Here is a 23225-nt window from a genome sequence, read left to right on the forward strand (position 1 = left end):
CATCTTCTGCACCATTCTCACACAGTACCCAACCTCCCATTTTAGCAGAAGGCAGCCAGTTAAATCTCCCCTCCATTTCCCACTGACACAGAAGCCCCCTCCCAAAAAAACCCCCATCCCACCAATTTATCCCTTTTTATCAAAGGGAGGGAGTGCAAGCAAACAAAGACTTAGTCTCCAATCAACAAACAAACAAACAACTTTCCTTTTTAGTATGGAGGAAAGCTATTTAGGGGGATAACAAAAATAAAAACACTTCCTCTATTTTTTTCACTGAGGGAAGAAAGAAAGAAAAGTGCTTTCCACTTCTTTGTTTACATTCCCTGTTGGCGAGTTCCCGCCCCCCACCAGGATAAATAAAGACACGAGACACCATAATTTAAGGTTAAATGGGCGAATTAGGCCACAACTTTATTGAATTCAGGAATGAGAGGCATTGGCTTAGGCATTGGTCCTATCGACTATCCGGCTCCAGCCCATTTGCTGGAGACATGGGAAGGGTTAACACCAGAGAGGGGGAGTCTCCTGCTGAGGCACGTCAACTAGGAGCTCCCCCAGGTCACCACTTGGGGGCGTGCCTTTGGCCCACACCTCCATAGGCTTTGGACAGGGCCACGCCCCCTGGAGTCCTTTATCGGACCACCCTTCATTCACTGGGGGGAGGTGATGGCGTTCCTCCCCCCCCACATCCTCTTAACCCCTTCTTACCAATGCCTAACCGCCAATGCCGAGGAGTTGTGACGAGTTGCTACGAGGTAGGCGAAAAGAAAAACCAAATGGCTGTAAATTGCCAATTGGGAAAAATTCCTACCATGCCCCTTGCGGCGACAGACCGAAGTCCATAGCAAAGTCAGAGACCTACCTAAAGCCTACCTAAAGGGAGGGAGGGTGGGAAAACGTGGGGGCTAGCCGGCGAAAAGAGGGCGAGCCCCCTCTGCGCCGGCCCTAAATAGGGCAGGCCACCCCCCCCAGCCAGCCGATTGGCTGCCTGGGGGGGGGGAAGACGCGGCCGGGATTCCCCTGTTCTCGTGGGGGCTGAAACCAGCCCCCGCTCACGTGGGGGTGGGCGTGAAGCCCGCAACCCCACCTCCTGGGCAGGCCGGAAGTGGCTTTGTCTAGTCATGGGAGATCTCTCCTGGATTGTTAGCAGGTTCTTCATAATTAGCTGAGCTCTGAGAGTTTTTGAGAGCAGGAAGCTCTGCTGAAGGAGTTGGTTTGTGTGCTTCTGAGGGGTTAAAATTGGCTGCAGCCTAGGGCTTCTACAGTGGAACCTCGAGTTATGGCAGGGATCCGTTCCTGAAGCCTCGCCGCAACCCGAAAAATATGCAACCCAAAGTGTCGCTTCTGAGCATGCGCAGATGCGATTCAGCACTTTCTGCAAGCTGAGGGTGGCTGTTAGCCGGAGGCAACATAACCTGAGACTCCACTGTGTCCTTATTTTTCAGTGAGGGGAATGACAACAAAGCAGGGACAGAGGTGACTGTCTTCTTGCTGAGGAAAGTAGCAATAAACATACCGGTACCAGTAAAGCTGAAAGCGTTTGCAGGTTTGTGTGAGGGCTTATCATCATTTCTTATCAGTTAGGAGGGAGGAGGGAGAGAGCAAACAAAGCCTGCAAACTACCTGCAAACTATCTGTAAAGTATCCATTCAGCTGAGCTATTCCCACCCCCCACCCCCGAAGCTGTCAAGTCTCAACCTTTTGTTCACTGGTATATTGCCTTGTTTAAGTACTCATCCACAATGTCACAGTGGTACCTTGGGTTACATACGCTTCAGGTTACAGACTCCGCTAACCCAGAAATAGTACCTCGGGTTAAGAACTTTGCTTCAGGATGAGAACAGAAATCGTGCTCCGGCGGCGCGGCAGCAGCAGGAGGCCCCATTAGCTAAAGTGGTGCTTCAGGTTAAGAACAGTTTCAGGTTAAGAACAGACCTCTGGAACAAATTTAGTACTTAACCCGAGATACCACTGTATTTCAATACAGTCCTACCTTGGTTCTCAAACAGAATCCCTTCCAAAAGTCCATTGACTTCCGAAAACATTCAATAACCACGGCACGACTTCCGATTGGCTGCAGGAGCTTCCTGCACTCAATCAGAAGCCATGAAAGTCGTGTTGGACGTTCGGCTTCCAAAAAAAGCTTGCAAACCGGAACACTCATTTTTGGGTTTGCGGCGTTCAGAAGTGAAAACTTTAGAGTTACAGGACGTTCGAAAACCAAGGTTTTCAACGGTTTGATGATCTATTGCACAGCCCTAGATGTCTAGTTGAGAAACATTCTTTCCAGTTAGTTATGGTCGTCTTATACTTGACTATATCTTTTAGTTCTAATGTGCACTAGTAAAACAGGTTCTGGAGACTGCATGTAAAACTGAAATCAAGGAATAGCCAGAACAATCCTGTTCTGGGTGTGACCATTTCTACCTTTCCAGAGCTGGTGCACCAAGTAGGCCTTGTCTTCCTTGTAAAGCAGAGACCTTTTAAGCCTAGCTTACCAGGCCCTAGGAAGGTGTCACATGGGCTCTGCAGCCTTTCATGAGATCTCACATAGCCCCGTAAGATCTTGCAAGACCTTCCCAGAACTCTGAAGGCAAGTCCGTGAGAGCGTAAAGCACTTTATGCATGATAGCTTTTAAGCTCTCTGCCTTGCATGTGTTTAATTTGTGCAATTGCGTGAGGCTGGCTGCCAAGCATGCAAATTGCAAGGTGACTGTATACAAATGAATAAGGATTTTGCAGGGACAGTTACTTGGACTTGTAGCAAAGTCACAGATGCAAGAAATAAATTAGTTGAGGACTCAGCAAGTAGCTGAGAGAATCAATCTCTTCCTTGAGAAAATTCTGAGCTGTATATAGAACTTCCAGGAAAGTAGTCTCTTCAGCAGAATGTATTTGAGCTGTTGACAGTTATTTGCACTGACCTGTCTCCGCTCTCACTTTACGTACCCTTCCTGCCCTTTATGTCTCTCCAGACTCCCCCAGGTGCACTGGAATTGTACTTTAAACTGCAGGTCTTAGCATTTGAGCTGTGTCAATCTGAGGTTGCTTACACGGGTCTTTCAGTGTTGTGAATCTACAAAGCTACCCGTATTTAAAATTACAGTAGTACCTCGGGTTACATACACTTCAGGTTACAGACTCTGCTAACCCAGAAATAGTGCTTCAGGTTAAGATCTTTGCTTCAGGATGAGAACAGAAATCGTGCTCCGGCAGCGGGAGGCCCCATTAGCTAAAGTGGTGCTTCAGGTTAAGAACAGTTTCAGGTTAAGTAAGGACCTCTGGAACGAATTAAGTACTTAACCCGAGGTACCACTGTAGTGCAGTTATGTCTCTGGCTGCTTCTCTTGTTAACATTAATATGTCTGTTCATCCAAGACTGGAACTTGTATCATTATCCATTCATCACATAGCTTTAAACATTATCCTTTGTTCAAGGTAATGTCATGAAATATATTATTCAAGACTAAAAAACACCTGAAGATTTTCCTTTTCCTTCTTGAGACATATGTTTCACTGCCCAACAGGGTTTAGCAGAAGCTAAGTAAGGTCAGCCCTCCTCAAAAGCAGCTGATTAATTCCAGAGTACTTTCTAATTACTTCTTCTTCTGAAACAACCATTGTCTTGTAAGCATGCTTATTGTCATGCGTAGAGGTCTTGGGAGGGAAAGAAGGAAGGAAGGAAATGACCATTATCCAACAAGCTAGGCATGTCTAAAATTTTGCACAATGTAAGACACTCATACCATGTCTAAAGTGTCCCTTCAACATTCAGATCTATACGTTTCTTTAAAAAAATGTGCCATATCTGTTTAAACTCAGATTCACAGCTCAGATACTGGTGCCTTCAAGTGTTCTACTGAATTTCAGCATGCTGACTTTTTTGTTTAAAACAAGCTGGCCTAGATAATGATATTTTATAATCCCCTTACAGAGCAGCATAAAAACTGCTTAAGCCTTGTTAGCTCGACATCTTTTTAGCACTTTTCAGATTTGGAAAGCAGCCTGAATTAACAACATTTCTTTTTAGGTTTAAATTGAAAAGGAGGGGTGAACTTTGAGATGCTTTGCATGTTGAGATGTTTTGCATGTTTTGTACCAATGAACCCACATGCTACTGCAAGAGAGGGATTTCCCTTTTGGACTGCTTGTGTATGATTTATGACTCATTTGTGCTTGTGTATGATTTATGACATACTCTAGTAGTATGCTCACATAGTAAAATAAAATTAATTTTCTTTATTTTAAATAAAGTACAAACTGATATGTGGTAAAATATGTTTATATTTGTAAATATGTATTTATATTTAAATAAATTTTGGGGTGGAAAGAACTGTATGATACAGCTTTATCTTCTCTTTTAAATCTATTTATTGATTATATATTTTTAAAAAGCAACCACAAAACACTCTCAAATGGATCTAGCAGACCAAGCAATGCATGTTTGCCTGAAAGTAAGTCCCATTATAAGAAGTAGGGCTCACTGCTTAATAAGTGCGCCTAGTATTGCTCGAAATCATCATGTTCAGAATAAGAAATTGAGGGCTCTGCAGAAACAAAGTAAACTGCCCTTCAGAACTCTATTACAGAGTGGTATTCTGTATAGATGACTTCTGATAAATTATTTATTTAGGCTTAAAGTCTGGAAAAATGTTTACCCCTCTTAAGTTTGCTCCATTCTTGTTTAACATTTGGCAAATGTCAGTATGGCTGCTGTCAACACATATATATGAGAAGCTTGACAGTTAATGGGTGAAAACACTTTTTCATAGGCCAGGATCCAAAGAAAGGTGATTTGTCATGCTGTATAGTATAAGGGCACACTTCATACAAAATGAAAGTCCAAGCTTCCATTAGGTACATGGAAAAGAAGTTGTCTGGTTCCATAGATCCATACCTTATTTAAGAAAACTTATTAGAGGATCTATCTAACATTAACTGTATCTTCAGAATCTCTTGAAAAATAGTCATAACCATAATTAAATACTCTCTCCAGCTCCTTTTGCATAACCACCACATCACATAACTATATTTCACTATCATCTGCTTAACATCAGCATCAGTTATTATTTGCTCTTGACCAAATACAAAGTGGCAGATGGCAGACCTCTATCTCATACCATTTTAGAAAATCAAATTTGCCAAACCTCCTTTGTGTTTAATTTTCACCCCATTTTATATTTAATATTTATGCTTCCAAGAAGATGCAACAACTTTTTGATCATTGTATTCGTTCTGTTAGTATTAATTTATTCTAATACTTAGGGCCATGGTGGGTATGTTTTACTTGGTTGTTGTTGCAAAGATAATAGAAAATGCTTTATGTAGTGATAGAGATTCAGTAGATACCACATTCCAATATAATCAAATAATTTTGTCAAAAGAAAGAGTCTTATAAAGAAAGTTTAATATCAGTCAAAATTCATCTAGGTATATAATAAAAGTGTGAAATATCACTAAATCAGCAGTAAGAGATGATGCACTGAGATTTTTATTCCACTTTGTAGACCAGGAGATAGATTGTTCCAGCTTGTATTTAGCCTCTCTCAAACCATGGTATGTGCAAAGAAAGAATGACTGGAGAAGGAAACTTGGGTATATGAATCCCCAGTTCAACACCACAGGACTCAGGCATGATTGCCTTATTAGAAGAGCTTCTGAGGATTAAGCAAAATCCAGCTGGATACTGTACACAAGGTTCCAATTAGCCCTCTCAAGCTTTATTTATTCATTTTTTTAAAGACACATCTATACCACCTTTCAGACTAAAATTCTTCTCCAGGTGGTTCACATAAAACATAACAATAAAATACAATAGACATTGAAAAATATCAACAAAACAATGTCATATTATTTAAACTAGCAGTCTAATATCAAAAGTATACCATAATAGAATCGCCATGATCAGACCACAAAGTCAGATGCCTCACAGCAATTAGTTTCTGTAAGTCAAGTTAAAAGGTATCGTCTTACTCTTATTGATGATTTAGTGATTTTACTCTTTCCTAAATGGTCCATAGGACTGCTTTAATCCCATGACACTGGTATTGAACTACTTGAATATGAGTTTGTTATACACAACTGAATGTTGCCAATATTGAATCTTTATATCTACAGTATTCTAATGGGGAAAATATGGAATTGTTTGGTAGTCCATAACTAGAATGATTTTTTCATACATCTACATATTTGGCAATTTCTTTTGCATTGCTTCCATTAATTCATCAACGTTGAATCATTCTGCGCCAACATAGGAGGCAGCAGAAAGAGAGGACCTGAAGTTCCTTATGCTGTTCTGGGTCCGATGCAGACATTAGTGACATAGTTGCACTATCCATCAGTCTCATGTGGTGTATATATTTCTCTGCTCCACTTTGTGTTGGCTTTGAATCAGTACATAATCTGATGCAGGTCACATGGTGTCTTCAAATACTGAGGCATGGTTGATGTTCAACATCATCTTTGGATTTGTGTACAACTCATCACAGCCTTGGGTATATCACAGCACATAAACAGAAAATCTAATTTACAGTGGTGCCCCGCAAGACGAACGCCTCGCAAGACGGAAAACCCGCTAGACGAAAGGGTTTTCCGTTTTGGAGGCGCTTCGCAAAACGAATTTCCCTATGGGCTTGCTTCGCAAGACGACAGCCCATAGGGAAATCTCCGGGACAGCGGGGAAGCGCAGCGCGTCTTCCCCACTGTCCTCGGACCTCCTCCGAAGCCTGGCGGCTCCTCCGAAGCCGGGAGGTGGGGCGGGAACACCTCCCCCCACCGCCCGGCTTCAGAACGATGCTCCGAAGCCGGGCGGCAGGGAGGGAACACCTCCTCCCGCCGCCCGGCTTCGGAACGATGCTCCGAAGCCGGGCGGCAGGGAGGGAACGCCTGCCCCGCCGCCCGGCTTCGGAACGATGCTCTGAAGCCGAGCGGCGGGGAGGGAACGCCTGCCCCCGCCGCCCGGCTTCGGAACGATGCTCCGAAGCCAGGCGGCGGGGAGGGAACTCCTGCCCCCGCCGCCCGGCTTCGGAACGCAGCGCGTTTCTCCGCTGTCCCGGACGGCTTTTGAAGGCAGGCGGGGGGGGGGGGGAGCAAAGACTTGGAGCAAAGTCCTGGACCTCTTCTGAAGGCTGGCGGGGGGCAAAAGTCTTTGTCCCCCCTGCCTGCCTTCCCAGGGGCTTTTAAATCGCCCCGGACAGCGGAGAAGTCCTCCGCTGTCCCGGGGTTTTTTAAAATGCTGGGGGTGGGAAGAAAAGCCCTTGTTCCCCCCCCCAGCCTTCAGAAGAGGTCGGGGGACAGACTGTCCCCGGACCTGGTCTGAAGGCGGTTTCCATAGGAACGCATTAATTGATTTTCAATGCATTCCTATGGGAAACCGTGCATCGCAAGACGAAAAACTCGCAAGACGAAGAGACTTGCGGAACGAATTAATTTCGTCTTGCGAGGCACCACTGTACTTGCCTTGCCTTTAGTGTCTTGATTTTTCTTTTGTCCAGAAGTTCACTATATGTAGAACGGACTCAAATTGCACTTATGATTTATAACACAGCATAACAGAACTACAGTTTAGTGTCTTTGGAGATAATCTTTTTACAGAATCTCAGTTGTCATTTCAGTAACTGATCCAAGCTTGCATGTGTCTGTCTTTATGTGTGTCAGCTGTATAGCTGAGTTGAATAAAACATTCCTGAAGCTGGAAATTACTCGGTTCATCTTTCTTTCCATGATCTTTTGCTCTCAGTATAGCATGGTAGGCTGCTTTCAGTTCATTGTGTGAAAGCTGCCAAAACCACTTTTCTTTGTTTCAGAGGCTACTAGTTTGTGCTAAGCAAGCTGTCTATTGTAAAAACAACAACAACAGCAAGCCATCTGTAACTTTCAATCACTGAGTATCTATTATTGGTGACATTATACCTTTAGCACTGTTTAGTGCCCATTCCCCTGCGTCCTTTAGCTTTAACTGTGTGTGGCATGTTGTCACTGTGGGAATAACATTTTAGCACTGTGCCAAATACCTACAAGATCGGCTGTAGTTTTATTTTGTATGGTAATAGAGGCAGCACATAAGCAATGAGAGTTTAGTACAGAAGCAAGGATTTGTAAAATTATTCCATAGGCTGTATTGAGGCATTGCACTTATAAGGGGTAATGACTACAGGATTCCACTTCTTTCATTTAAAAATACACTATAAAGCTATACACTATATATCTATAAAGCAACTTTGCTGAACATACCTAATTTTCAGTGCACCTTCTCTCATCAGGTTGCTTGTGATAATAAATAATCATATTGGGATACAAGGCAGGGAAGTTGGTTTGGTTTTCGAACACAAATTAATTTAATTGGTCTGTGTGATTCACGTAGGTTAGGAAAAAAATATGTGCGGACTAGTAACTCTTGTGAACTCATATGCAAGACTGCAGATATATAGTCCAGGATCCATCCAATGTAAACCCTCTGGAAGCGGCTGGAGGGAGAAGACATGTCCTTCATTCATTGGTTCTCCTCAGCAACCATCACCAGAGAGTTTATGGCCAAACTGCATGGTGCACAAGAAGGATAGCTTTCCCATTACCTTAATGATAGGGCTAATGCTGTGCTTGCAATGGGGAACCTGGATGTCCTTTGAGTGGACAGGCTGGTCAAGGTTGCTTGCATGGCATGCCACATTGGGTTTAAAGGGCTATGGGGCAGGTTGAGAAGTAGAGAAACTCAGTGTTTTGTGGTAGAAAAGCAATTCTAGACAGAAGGAGCTAGACAGTCAGAAGCAACTCTTACCCTTTTGTATCTGAGGCTTTTGGGGAGCTCTATCGTACATTCTGCGAGTGTTGCTGGTGTCAGCAGCAAGTTGAATGCTGTGACACAGCTTTAGCCAGTAGTCATTGGCATATTGTCTAGCAATCCACTGGGCATCACTCCTTGCCTTTCTCAGTGTAGCAAGTGTCTTTTCACAGGGCACACACTTGTAGTTCATAAGAACCTTGTGCTTTGCAGTGATAACAGGCTCCATGTCCTTTATGCCAGACTCAAACCAATTGGGGATCTGTTGCTCTCTTTTGCCAAAGAAGGACATGGCTGTGTTGTAGATTGCCTCTTTGATGTGGTTCCACCTTGCAGTTCAGTAGAGCTTGTTCAATGGAATCAGAGAAGCGTTCACAAAGCTCAGATATGACTGATAAAAGTAGTGTGGAAGTTTTCCTCACCTCCTGGCTTCAAATGCTCTGACAACATTGGTTCTCTGTTTGCTCTCAGGAAGAAGGGTAGATGAATAAAGTTGGTGACACCTCTAATCAAATTAGAATGAGTTTTAGACTATCTGCATATTGAGTGTCATTTTCAATTTTGATATAATGATAATGATAATGATAATGATAATGATAATAATAAATCACTAACTGTGCATGACCATTAGTGTGCATGTTGTCTTGGAATTATATGGACAAAGACTAAGCTGTCTAATATAGAATCTTGTTTTTTATGTTTCCTGCTCTCCCTGAAGTCAGTACAATGGTATCCTTGAAGGTGGATTGTAGTCGGAGCTGTTTTGATGTATTTAATAATATTATAATAAATGTGTTTAAGGTGCCACAAGACTTTGCTGGTTTTTTAAAAAAGAAAAAAGAAAATGTTGAGTCATGTGTCTTATGTCTGCTGAGAACAATTGTAAAACAAATTAAAGTTGTAGTCATTAACCTTTTTTTAAAAAACTTCTTTAAAGGTGACAACCCTTGTAAATACAAGCAACAAAGGACCATCTGGTAAAAAGAAAGGTCGATCTAAGAAGGCTCATGTGCTGGCTGCTTCAGTTGAACAAGCTACTCAAAACTTTTTGGAAAAAGGAGAACAGATTGCAAAGGAGAGCCAGGACCTAAAAGATGAACTGGTGGCTGCTGTGGAGGATGTGCGGAAGCAAGGTGTGTACCTCTCTCTCCCCATCTCTCTCCCTGTCTCCCACACCTCCCACCTCTTTGTTAACATCAGATTACAGATGTCTCCTTGATCGTGACAATTTCATTAAAACTGCTTACCGATGCTGGGTATATTATTTGTGTATTGTGAAGGTACCATTTAATTTTCACATATGTGTGCAAGTACAATTTGATTTAAAATAGCTTTAAGATGGCACTACCTCTTCATGCAAGGTTGTACATTGAAAAATGAACAATTTGAAATGCTCTTGGTAAAAGTGCCTCTTGAAATCATTATTGCAGAATTTTGTTATTTTGTTTCATGTGATTCTTCTTCAAAAATTCAACTTTATCATGGGGGAAACCAAAACACTCATTGTACAAGGTGAATTTTCCCCTTGAATCCATCCTCACAGTTATTTCATGTGACTAATAAGCGAAACAATGCTTGTATGGTGTGATCAGACTTTTTAACTGTTTGGCTTAAATGCAGTTGAAGTACCACGTTTAATGGCAAAATTTGGTTGCAAATTTTAAAATAATACAACTATTTTGCTGCATTGGTTTTGGTAGACTCTTTGTAATACAACTATTTTGCTGCATTGGTTTTGGTAAACTCTTTGTAATAAAAACAAAATTTTAAAAGTGTCTAACATTGTGTAGGGTGCAATGATATCTGTTACATTCTATATGCTGTTGGGTGGGTCCCATGATGGCTGGCGGGGGTACTGCTGCCATGGTTGCTCTGTCACTCAGCTCCCAGCTGCTGCCCCTGGAATGGCTCCCAGATGCTGACACTGCCTCTGCGCTGCCATGGCTAAGGATGAGAGTAAGAGCCTGGAGTCTCCCAGCAAAGGGTTCGGATGGCTATGCAGTTGGCTTCTTGCTTGGTGTCCTATATCACTGGTATGCTGAGGAGCAAATACTGAAATGTATCACAAGTACATGCCGTAAACAATATGTCTTCCTATCCAATGAAAATAAAATATGGACACTAATGTTCTCTCACAGCCTCTTGCAGAAAACTCCACTTGTTCTTCTCTATGGGTTTGGAGGAGGTGTTGGACTTTGGGCACTGAACTGTTAAGATCATTGCAAAAACAGGACTGTGTATGCATTTGATCTCTTGGGATTTGGACACAGTAGTAGGTCACACTTTGACACAGATGCAGAAGTAGCAGAAAATCAATTTGTAGAAGAATGGAGGGGGGAAATGGGATTGGACAGAATGATTTTACTTGGACACAAACTGAGTGGATTCCTGGCAGATGCTTACTCACTGTAAAACATCTTATATCAGTGGAGCCACTGGGTTTCCCGGAGAGGCCCTCCTGTGCTGAACATGAGAGGCACATTCCAGTATGGATCAAAGCATTTGGAGCAGTTTTGACTCCATTTAATCCATTGTCTGGTCTCAGAATAGCGGGGCCCTTTGGACTGAGCCTTGTACAGTGCATTAGGCCTGACTTCCAGAGAAAGTACTCGTCCATGTTTGATGATGACATGGTCACTGAATATATCTACCACTGTAATGAGCAATAATCAAGTTTTGAAATGGCTTTCAAAAACATAGCAGTTATATATGGATGGGCAAAAAGACCAGTGCTTCAGCAGATTGTCCATATGCACCAATGCATTCCTATCACTGTGATTTACGGAGCATGATCATGCATAGAGGACAATTCTGGGACCACCATCCAGCTTCTGTGACCAAATTCATATGTGAAAACAATAGCTATCCTTGGTGCAGGTTATTATGTGTATGCTAATCAAACTGAAGACTTCAACCAGAAAATAAAAGAGATCTGCAGTTCTGTGGACTTACACGAGTTCTGTTCTTTGGAAAAGCCAGTCACAAATGCAATTCAAAGCAATACTTTGCTGTATATGATAAAATAAATAAATAAGGGAAACAGAAGTTTAACAAGCAAACACATATTTGTTTGCACCACTTATTTCAAAATGTTTGCACACTTTAAACCTTGCAATGTCTTTTTCTGGAATTTTCCAGGGATGGGGAGAGAAAACTTTGTACATTTTAGCTGGATGATGTTCTTTATATATTTAGATAAGGTGATTGTCTCTCTCTATACTATATTAAACACAACATTTAAAACTGGATTTTAAAATTTTGTTTTGAAGAATGTAGAGCTTTTAAAAATGTGCTCTACACACACAGCAAGTTTCAACATTTTTAATAAAATACAAATTTACAGTATACTATATCTAGCTGTCTGTCTTTGTGTTAGTTGTTAAATATATTACATAGAATAGTCAAAGCTGCACCCTTTAGAGAACTACTTCTCCGTTGTCATAAATATATGCAAATTATGCAGACCTGTTCTTCAGGCAGAATATAAAATTATTTTTTATCAGACAACTAATTGTGTGGAATTTCGGGCTAAAGTGAGATTCACAAACGTTTTTCATGAATCTTTTTCAATTTGTCAAAAGCACCTCCAGTGGAGATAGTGAAAGTGTGTGCCCATTAAGTTTGTGTGGGTTGTATAAGGAAATGTTTGTTCTTCTTCATCTATAGCAATTTTGATTAGGTTGGTGGAATCGTTAATATTTGGGGGAGTAATTCCTTTGTTGTCAGTTTCCGGAGAGAGTTGTGAGAAAAGAGATAAATAATGGCAGCTTGGTACATAAGGTTGCTAGTGACTTTCCATGGGAACAGAACATCTTGCATTCATTGACTTTGATTATGGGCATCTTGTCTGGTGGCAGCATCATTAACCACTTGTCAGTTTCCACCATTGCAAATCCCATTTACTAAAGATACTGTCTCCCAGGCTTGAGTTGGGAGGGGGATGTGATGCTCTGGCAGCATGATACTCCTGCTAAAAACAGCACCTCCTTTCTTCCCTAGTATCATGTAATGCCCTTTATGGCATGACCATGTTTTCAGTCAACATTATGTAGTCTTTTGGTCACCACAACTTGGAAATGAAAGATGTGTAATAATTAAGAGGTTGGAGGAGCATCTTGCCAATAAGCAAAAGCTAGGAAACATACATAAATTTCACAAACCTCTCTCATATCCTTTCTAGTTGTCTTTTTCTATAAACAAAAAGTTTATAGGTTTGCAAAATTTATGTATGATGGGAAAAGAGAACTCTCTCCCCCAAAATACTAGAACTGAATTTCAGACAACAGAAAGTATATGTGGTATCCAGCGAAGTAGTACCGTGAGTTCAAGGATTTCTGTTTGCGCAGTGGAACTTCCTTCTCCTCTCCTCATGCACCTCATATCCTCCTCATATCTGGGTGGTTGGGGGGGACCCCATAGAGCAGATTTGGGGCATGGGTGCAATGAGGAGAGAGCAGAGAAGTTGTGTTGCACAGCTTGAAATCATTGTGTTTATGGAACTACTTTCCATAGGATTCCATAGGATTTCCATAGGATTTCCATAGGATTCCAACCTATTTTTGTTCTTTGTCCTAGTTTCCATAGGATTCCAACCTATGTCTTCATAAAATACATAATTTAATGAAATTTGCTACCAAAATGTGCTTGCCAGAGTGGCACCCACAGGTGCCAATGTGCTTGCTGCTACCTCCCACGGCACCCAAATATCTTTTCCTGACTAGCCTGCTTTAAGTTGGTTCATTTGGACCACTATGAAATTCTAAATAAGACGCCTTATTAAACTTGGCTGCATCATCATTAAGACCAGTGTTGATGTATCCATAACCGTTCATCATATTTTATTGTGGGAAATATTCATAACCTGTTCTAAGTATTTGCCATCAGTTCCAATTGTTATTCAGGTTTGCCAGTTCTCGTTCTGTGAAATATTGTGCACTAAATGTCACTCTATGCAAATATTCTATTGTTAGTCCTCTCAGACTCTCTCTAAATCCATTAATTATCTTTCAGCTCTCAGAAAATGGAGATTGTGAAAGGCATTACATTACCTGTTCCAGGATGATACAAAGCACTTGTGATAAATGAATAGACATTGTGTGGGATCTTAGAGGTGAGGGAGATATGTTCAATTTACCTTTCTCAAGAACACAGAACTGTTTTCCATTTGATAAACAGACTTTAAAAGTTTGTTGTCTAATGAGGGGAGAGCAAAAGCCAAAGCTGCCTTTTCTCAATTCATCATCTACTGCTTTAAATTAAAGTAATCAGTCTGTTTGAGTGCAAATTTTTGTGCTAACTAAATTCTGAAACATTTGCACAGTGATTTACTTCCTTGTGTGATTCACTGTAGTTCAAGGTACTTCTTGCTTTTTTGCTGAATTTCTTCATGGGCACATGCCATAATGAAGAAGTAATTTCTAATCTAATGGGTGGGATGCCTCCTTCCCAAGAACTGCATTCCTGTGGGGAGCAGGGCTTTTTTTCAGCCAGAGCTCAGTTCCAGCACCTCTCAGGTGGGCACCATTGTCGTTCTAAGAGAACAAGGGAGAAGTTGATGATGAGTTCCAGCACCTCTTTTTCTAGAAAAATAGCACTGATGGGGGCAATGAGTTTTGGGGGCACATCAGTCTGCAACTCCCATGCGTCCTCACCCACATAAGAACAGTCTCTAGTCTCATAGCTGTCCATGGAGCTGCAGGTTAATTCTGTGTCCAGGGCAGCTGTCTACCAGCTCTATCTGGTAGAGAGACCCTACCTGCCCTACCTTCAGGCTGAGACCCTACCTGCCCGCATACTGTCTGGCCAGAGTGGTGCATGCTCTGGTTATCTCCTGCTTGGACTACTGCAATGTGCTCTACGTGGGGCTACCTTTGAAGGTGACCCGGAAACTACAACTAATCCAGAATGCAGCAATGAGACTGGTGACTGGGAGTGGTCTCCAAGACCATATAATACCGGTCCTGAAAGACCTACATTGTCTCCCAGGACGTTTCCGAGCACAATTCAAAGTGTTGGTGCTGACCTTTAAAGCCCAAAATGGCCTCGGCTCAGTATACCTGAAGGAGTGTCTCCACCCGCATTGTTCAGCCCGGACACTGAGGTCCAGCACCGAGGGCCTTCTGGCAGTTCCCACCTGAGAGAAGTGAGGTTACAGGCAACCAGGAAGAGGGCCTTCTCGGTAGCGGCGCCAGCCCTGTGGAACGCCCTCCTGTCAAGGAAATAAACTATCTGACTTTTAGAAGACATCTGAAGGCAGCCCTGTTTAGGGAAATTTTGAATGTTTGATTCTATTTTTAATATTTTGTTGGGAGCCGCCCAGAGTGGCTGGGGAAACCCAGCCAGATGGGCAGGGTAGAAATAATAAATTATTATTATTATTATTATTATTATTATTATTATTATTATTATTATTATTATTATTATGGCTCTTGCCTTCAGCCCTTCCCTTCCTCTCCAAATTGCAGGTGCAGGTGGCCTGAACCTGATCAGGACCCTGGTGTGGGGGCAGAGAAGCTTTAATTCTTTGCCTTTGTCAGGTGAACCATTTTCTGCCCAGTGCTGCGCAAGTCCCATTGATCAGTTGATTGTTGGGACTCGCAAAGTGCTGTGAAGGAGGCTATGGGGCTTTCAAACACCCTTTTGGCCCATCAACATCTTTACCTGCTTCATACCCGATGTCAGTTATAGGGCAGTTGGCTGTGGCTTGACCAAAACGACCTCATGGGCCAATGGGGAGTTCTGATGGATCTAATTAGGCACATATGCTGCTGGTTCTAAACCTTGACCCACAAAATTTACATGCTTAAATGATAGAAATGAGATGTATTCCAAACATTGTCAATTTTAAGTTAAGTTATTAAGTATTTATAATATACATTAGCACTTGATTATGTCTGAGTGTCTAAGTGTCAATGCTTATATAATTAACATTGGCTGGGTCTGTATCAGGCAGCGCTGAGGAGCTCGTACTAATGACTCACTGATTATGGGATGGTATTTATATTGAAATGTACTGTGTCAAGAATTCCTGGCCTTTAGAGAGGGGATGGTAAAATGTATGTACAACTTTGCCTCTAGTGCACTGGCATTTTATATTTGTTCATATGAATAGTTTAAATCAGGGGTGGGAAAATGTTGATATACTCCAATTTCCATCTGTCCCAGCCAGCATAGGATGATGGGACTTGTAGTCCAATAACATCTGAAGGACACCAGCTGACCTACCCCTGGTTTAAGCCTTAACTGTTCATTTAATATCTCATTTATTTCACTAGTACTACTCTGGAGTTTTCTCTCTTTCTCATAAAAAATTTTTGGCACATGGGAAGAAAATATTGAAAAACAGGAAATTTGTTGTTTAGTTATAATTGGAATTCTAATTAGACAGTACAGAGTGGAATAAGGATTGGGGCGAGCGATGTAAGATTTGTATGCCCAAATCATGTGTTTTCCATATCATTTTCCTACTGGTATTAGTGGGATTTGCAGTGCACAATCCTAAACTAAGCATATTAATTCAAAAAGAAAATCATTCCGATTTAAATGGATTTTGTTCCGTATTAATTATGTATTTGATTGCTGCCTTAAACACAACTGTGCATTTGTCCTTTGGATTAAAATAGGGCTGGTAGATTTGTTTTTGTCTTCCTCTTTATACTGCCTTTTCCCCCTTCATCTAAAAAAACCCCACATTGCTCTCCTCACAATGTTAACTTTACTTTGAGGAAGCAGAAGGGACATAACTCTATTAGTTTACACAGTATTATTCCCTTTATGCCTCTGGACCATCTTAGATTGCGTTATAAGTGACATTGATTTATTGATTGTGGACTACATGTGCTGGGTTTTCCCTCCAGAATAACTGACCTATGTGCTCTATCCAGCCTAGCTCTCTAGGGACACTTGGCTTTCATTCATATTCTGCAAGGAAATACCATGGGTTGTTTCCGTCTCTTTCAAGTGAGAACATGTTGAACATTATCACTTTATGATCCCATAAGTTCTTCCTCATTTTCAGATGTGCTTTCTTTCTAAAGCTTTCAAACATAGCACAAATAGAACAGACAGGACCCCCTGCCTGCCTTTAGGAGGTGATAACATTTTTATAGCTATTGCACTAGGAAGCTATCAAATCTACACACTATTAAAAAAACAAAAGTTTTGTCATTGAGAGCAAATAATGAGCTTGGGGTGGAAAGTTTGTTTTTTAGTTTAATATAACATCTATGGATTTTCTTCTTGTCTAGTAGGGGTATTATCCTTTATCTTAGTTTTTCCACTGTGCTACAGAATTAGGTAGACAGTTTAAGGTGTCTTCCCTGCCAACCTTTGTTTGGAAGCCACATCTTCCTCCCAGTTTCTTCAAGGAGTAATGGCATATGTAAAAATAATAATGAGTATAAAGTGTTCCGTTATCACTATTTTGGTAACGTTCTATTCTTCAAGCATTTATGCATTATGCATCTCTTGATAAGAGAAGGTTATCCATTTTGCATTAACATAAGCTGCCACAGAATTCTGATTTTTATCAGTAGCAAAATGTCAAATATTAAAATTTTACCAGAAATCAAGACTAGGTCAGTGCTTGTTACAGCTCATTGTGTTTTCTTTTAATCTAACACCCCGTTTTTTGCCTTGATAAACAAGAAAATGGATGTACCTTTCTTACAAGCTGACAGGTATGCTTGTTTATTTTTTAAACAAATGATTATTTCTTTGTAGCAAGACTCCAAAACGTGGACCTTGGCTTTCTTGAAGTTTCCATCTCCTTCTGTCTCAACAACCCCATTTGTTTTTTCCCCCTTTGAAATATTCCAAATTTTATTTCTTGAAGTACACCACGCTTGCTGCTGCCACACTAATTATGCCATCTTCTGATTTATATAGAAGTAGGCTCTACCTAGGGATGTGGGTGGCACTGTGGTCTAAACCACTGAGCCTAGGGCTTGCTGATCAGAAGGTCAGCGGTTCGAATCCCCACAATGGGGTGAACGCCCGTCGTTTGGTCCCAGCTCTTGCACATCAAGTGCAAGTAGATAAATAGGTACCACTCTGGCAGGAAGGTAAATGGCATTTTCGTGCACTGCTCTGGTTCACCAGAAGCGGCTTAGTCATGCTGGCCACATGACCCGAAAGCTGTCTGTAGACAAACGCCAGCTCCCTTGGCCTATAGAGCAAGATGAGCGCTGCAACCCCGGAGTCGTCTGCGACTGGACCTAACGGTCAGGGGTACCTTTACCTTTACCTTTAGGCTCTACCTACACATGCTACCTCCCAAACTGCAGATGCATGAAACGTTCAACCCCCCCCCCCCCACGAGGGTATCTCCACCTCACTGAACACTTGCTCCACACTGGGGACAATTTTGAGGTCTATCCAACTTTTGGCATTATTGTTCTCCTTTCAGAGCATGGGTTGGATATGATGTACAGTGAGCCCGCCACTTATGCAACAGTTCAGTTCTAGGGGTCCAAGCACAAGGGCAAACTTGCTTAAGGCCAGGAATTCTGAAACTGCCCCCATCCCATGACAATCCCTACCTGTCTGTAGCAGACTTTGGGATAGTCATGTGAGGGCCTTGGGGTACATCCTTTCCAAAGGCTGGTAAGCAAGGCGGATGGTTCAAAAAGCTATTTTTATGGTGGGCAACCTGGTGGGGAGCTAAAAAGGGTAAATAGGACCTTAGAAAAAAGCTTTATTCAAAAGTAAAAGCATTGCCTTCCTTACCAGCCTCTGGGAAGGAGGTGTGAAAGCTATGCGAGTTTCCCAGAGCTGGGTAAGCCAGGCAGAGGCCTTAAAAAGCTCTTTCCGTGGCTTTCCATTGACCCACCAGGCCATATAGGGCGAATCTTAATTTGCAGCCACAGCTTAAAGTTTCAATCACCTGATGCCATATGACATCATTGTGATTGACAGGTAGACAACCCCACCAGCCTAACCAAGCGGCCTGCAGAGAGTTGGCCACTTCGGGTCTAGGTAGTTGTGAATTTTGGGGTAGCAGCGGCTGCTGGCCGTGTGAAAAGTATGTAATTGAGATTTTGGCACATGACTACTGTTGCCCAATAGCCGAGACAGGAACACAATCTGTGGTTCTGACCTAGGAAGTGATTACTGCTCCTCTGTAGAGGTTGCTAACAGGTGTTCTGGCAAATCTAGATAGCGAAACTGCATATTGAACTGCAGCCAGGATGAAAGAGCAATTGCTATTGTGCCTAGGATACAGGTGTGGCATATTATATTCCTCTACAAAATGGGATCTATAATCTGCCTTAAGTAGCAGTGTAAAAGCAATACTCTAAGCAGTATAATAAGAATCTGCCTTGTACAGGACGTTCAAGTGTGTGTACTTCTTTTTGCTATTGTGAAAAAGCTCCCATTATATGCATGTCACATTTAAGGTTAGCACATTTATGTATCCATTTCAATCTTAGTACATGAAGTCAATACACTTGATTCAACTTCATTACGCTGCAGTTCGTCTCTCTCTCTCTCTCTCCCTCCCCTCCCCCCCAATTTTGCAAACACCCTTACAAGATTGCATTCCATTAGTGCCTCAAGCTATTTTATTATAAGATTTGCCAATAAACAACCTATTTTTTAAATTGACTTTCCTTTCCAGGCATTGGATTTTGGTGTGAGAATTGTTCTAATGCTGCTTCTTTATTTAGTAAGAAAAAAATACAGTTTGTGGAAGGACTGGTAAAGATTGTATTGGAAGTGCATGCCTGACTAATGAAAGATAATAAAATGCCACACCTCAAGCCTGTATTCTTCTTAAAAAAATAAAATTAAAAAAAACAACAGATAAGTTTGTTTGTCTCAGGCCAAGCTTCCAGCATTTTTTTATACTGTTACTGTTGACAATCTTTATGGAATATTGTACCGCACCAGGGGTTTTATCATCCACAGCTCTGCAGCTCTAAGATTCCTTTGAAGGGCATGTGGGGGAGGATGAGAACATCTGTTCAGATAACTGGTATTAGACTTTTGTCCCTCTTTTACCCTTTTGATTCAATAGGGTCAAAAGGTCTTCCTCTGCCAGTCTGTTCCTGAGAGGGCAGGGCTCCTCCTCCTCATGGAAAAGCACATAAGTTTGGCCCTGTCTGCAGACGCCAGAAGGAGATAGATGGCAAAGGGCCTGCAGGAGACTTGGAGGACAGAAATTCATGCTAAATAATTCCCATTTTGTCATACTTGGGAGATGGGAAGTATTTTCTTGAGTGGTTCCTCCCATTGTTCCCAGAGTGGCTGGGGAAACCCAGCCAGATGTGTGGGGTATAAATAAAAAATAAAAATTCTTATTCTTATTCTTCAGGTGGCTGGCCCTTGTCAGGTGATGATATTCTTCTGTGCTGATGTGTTTATATTTCAGACACGGCCATGCACTGTGCCCATGATAAGGCGTGCCTGCTTGTACAATAACCTGCATGTAGCGATTTCAAATAACTTAATGTAGCAATGAAATATCTAATAGTGAGCCACTTGCCTGAAGTCGCCTGTTTTTTTGCAATCATAAATAATCCTTCAAGGCTCACACTGTCAGAGGTTATGCAGCTGTCCAGAGTAAGGACTTTTTCTATATGGTAACAATTCCTCAGAGAGCCATCAAATAATACAGGGGGTGACCATTTTGTGCAGAGGTTCCATTCCTGGCCCCCCCTCACACATCAGCAGAGCGCACATAAGCCCGTCCCACCCTGCCCCTCATTCTGCCCTCTTCTGGGTCCAAAAGGACCCACACATTGGCGGTCACACGTCAATTGGACATGCACAAAGGGGTCACTGCCTGTACTCTAGTCTAGCGTTTCAGACAGCAGGGTCAATATGGTTCAATTTTTAGCCTGGGTTTTTAATAAGCAATAATTTGGATGGTTTTAACTGCTTTGAATGTTTTATTGTATTCATTCATTCATTCGTAATGATACAGCTGTGTTTTAATGTTATTTTACCTGGCTCTTATTTATTCTTGGAAACAGTAATTTTGGATTCAAAAGTTGCATACAGATCTCAATAATAATCGAAGATCCATTGCTAATGCTTTGTGATTTTCATCCCATTTATTGAAATGTTACTTCTAGGTAGTGCTTTTCCCTCGCAGAGGGTACTTAAGGGTGCACAGTTCCAGCACCTCTTTTGTTGTTAAAAAGTGTGGGACTTACTTTAACAACTTCATGGTGAGTAACAGCACATCTTTTTTGTTGTAAGCATCACACTTTTTAACTGTAACAACTTCATGGTGAGTACCGGCACCTATTTTTCTAGAGAAAAAAAGCACTGCTTCTTAGAATAGTGGGAGTTATGAAATGCAGAAAATGATTATACTTATTGCTATACTTTGCCTCTTGTTGCTTAAAGTTTGCAAGTTTTCAGTCACAAAGGACCATTCATATAAAGATGATCAAAGGTCATTTAAATGAATTTCTGGTTTACATAAACTTATTTACAGCTTGGAGGGATGCGGGTGGTGCTGTGGTCTAAACCACTGAGCCTAGGGCTTGCCGATCGGAAGGTTGGCGGTTCTAATCCCCACGATGGAGTGAGCTCCCGTTACTCGGTCCCTGCTCCTGCCACCTAGCAGTTCAAAAGCACGTGAAAGTGCAAGTAGATAAATAGGTACTGCTCTGACGGGAAGGCAAACGGCATTTCTGTGAGCTGCTCTGGTTTCTCCAGAAGCGGCTTAGTCATGCTGGCCACATAACCCAGAAACACTGTCTGTGGACAAACGTCGGCTCCCTTGGCCAGTAAAGCGAGAGGAGCTCTGCAACCCCAGAGTCGTTCGTGACTGTCAGGGGTCCGTTACCTTTTTTTATTTACAGCTCAGTCTGATGTGCTGAAGTTTAGAGCTACGGTCTGCTGGTATATGTATTTTAGAATTTATACTTTGTGTGAGCTGGAGAGGTGTGCCGACAGCTAGAATGTTTTAACTTGGAACTGGGACAGGATGGCTTTGAGTACTGACCCTCAGTTCTCATATAAACAGAATCTAAGTGAAATAATGTGTTTGTCCTAGGATGCAGTCTTTGAATAAATGTTGGTGTTTGTACATTTATTAAGTTTAAAACTCTTCCTGTCATCTGGACACTGTCTTCTAGCAATTGGTTGTGATCAGATGATAAACTGATTTATTATGATTTATTATGAGGAGGAAGAAGCGAGAAAACAAAGCAGAAGATGGGATGATAAAGGAGACAGACCAAATATATATATATGGTCATGATTTTTTTCTTGTAACTATTTCTGCTGTTTCAGGCTGAGGCTAATCCTGTTTATTTTGTTCAATATATGGTTTTAAAATAAAACAAAGGGAGCAGTACATACCAGTATCATGTAAATTGTAACATAGCTAAATATAGGCATGGTACATAGGCATAATGAAGAATGGAATTAATGTATTGGCTAAGGCTTAACCGAACAAAATTGTGCTGTTAACGGCAAGGTGACATTTGTGAGGTGCTGTACATCAGGTTGATAGTTTTGTGGCCTGATAGATCGTCAAGTTCTGCATTCTCCTCCAGCTTCCCCTGGGAAAGACTGTAGTTACGATAATTAAAATCTATACATTTAATGGCCTGTGCATTATGTGAAGCTGTGGGTGATTGGATCTAAAAATGTTTCACAGCCTTAGGAAAATCCAATATGCTATATAATCTTTAACTGACATTGATGTTGATTTTGTGATCCTGATGCAACTCAGTCATTACTAGCTTTTTAATACATAATGGTACATCAGCCATTGTGAAAAGGGAAAGCAAAAGAAAAAATGATATGGCTCTAAAGAGTTGCCTGGGACAAATAGATGGAAGCTATTTAAAGGAAGTTAATGATGCAGCTTAGCATTTAGAAAGTTAGAGTGGGAGTGTGAATCATTGTCAGAAGAATTGCTAATCACTGTTATTTAAAGTAGTGGTGCACCTTGAGCTTCATTAAATAGAAAGTGTTGGTAACGTTTGGAGCTATTATACCTGACAATCGTGGGTGGATGTCTTTTCTCTCTCCCCTGTCCCCAACCCTGCAGTCTTTTTTGTTGTAAGGCAGGAATACTGTCAGCATATGAGCATCCCTCAGTTTAGGAAACAAATTATTGTGCTCCCTAAGGCTACCAGCATGAGTTTGACCAAACTGCGGGAGGCAGTGGAAGACAGGAGTGCCTGGCGTGCTCTGGTCCATGGGGTCATGAAGAGTCGGACATGACTAAACAACAAAAAAAGCATCCTGGCAGCAAATACTTATGTCCTTAGCAGAAAGGTTGGGGGGGAGGGTGTGAACAGGTAAAGAGAACAGAAAAATACCACATTGGATCCCAGCTTGCATTGGGCTCCATGGGAAAGCAAAGTGATGTAGAGAATAGAGAAGACTGTCCCTTTCCTGTTCAAACTGAGTGACTAACTTGGAGTACCTAGGATCCAGTTTGTGTTGCTTAAGACAGGGTGAGAGGTAATTGTTTCTT

At 41.7% G+C, this 23225-nt stretch overlaps 1 protein-coding gene and 1 pseudogene across 3 annotated transcripts in view; both read left to right on the plus strand.

The window, feature by feature from the left end:
• CTNNA2 (catenin alpha 2) overlaps window positions 1-23225 on the plus strand; it is a 547409-nt gene that overhangs the window by 87190 nt on the left and 436994 nt on the right. For all 3 annotated transcript variants that reach the window (XM_028744068.2, XM_028744067.2, XM_028744069.2), the window contains exon 3: window positions 9717-9912. In XM_028744068.2, the coding sequence (XP_028599901.1) occupies window positions 9717-9912 (196 nt within the window). The remainder of the gene's footprint in view (window positions 1-9716; window positions 9913-23225) is intronic.
• On the plus strand, window positions 10717-11487 carry LOC114604379 (1-acylglycerol-3-phosphate O-acyltransferase ABHD5 pseudogene; annotated as a pseudogene).

This window comes from Podarcis muralis, chromosome 9 (genome assembly GCF_964188315.1).
Source record: "Podarcis muralis chromosome 9, rPodMur119.hap1.1, whole genome shotgun sequence".
Lineage (NCBI taxonomy): Eukaryota > Metazoa > Chordata > Lepidosauria > Squamata > Lacertidae > Podarcis > Podarcis muralis.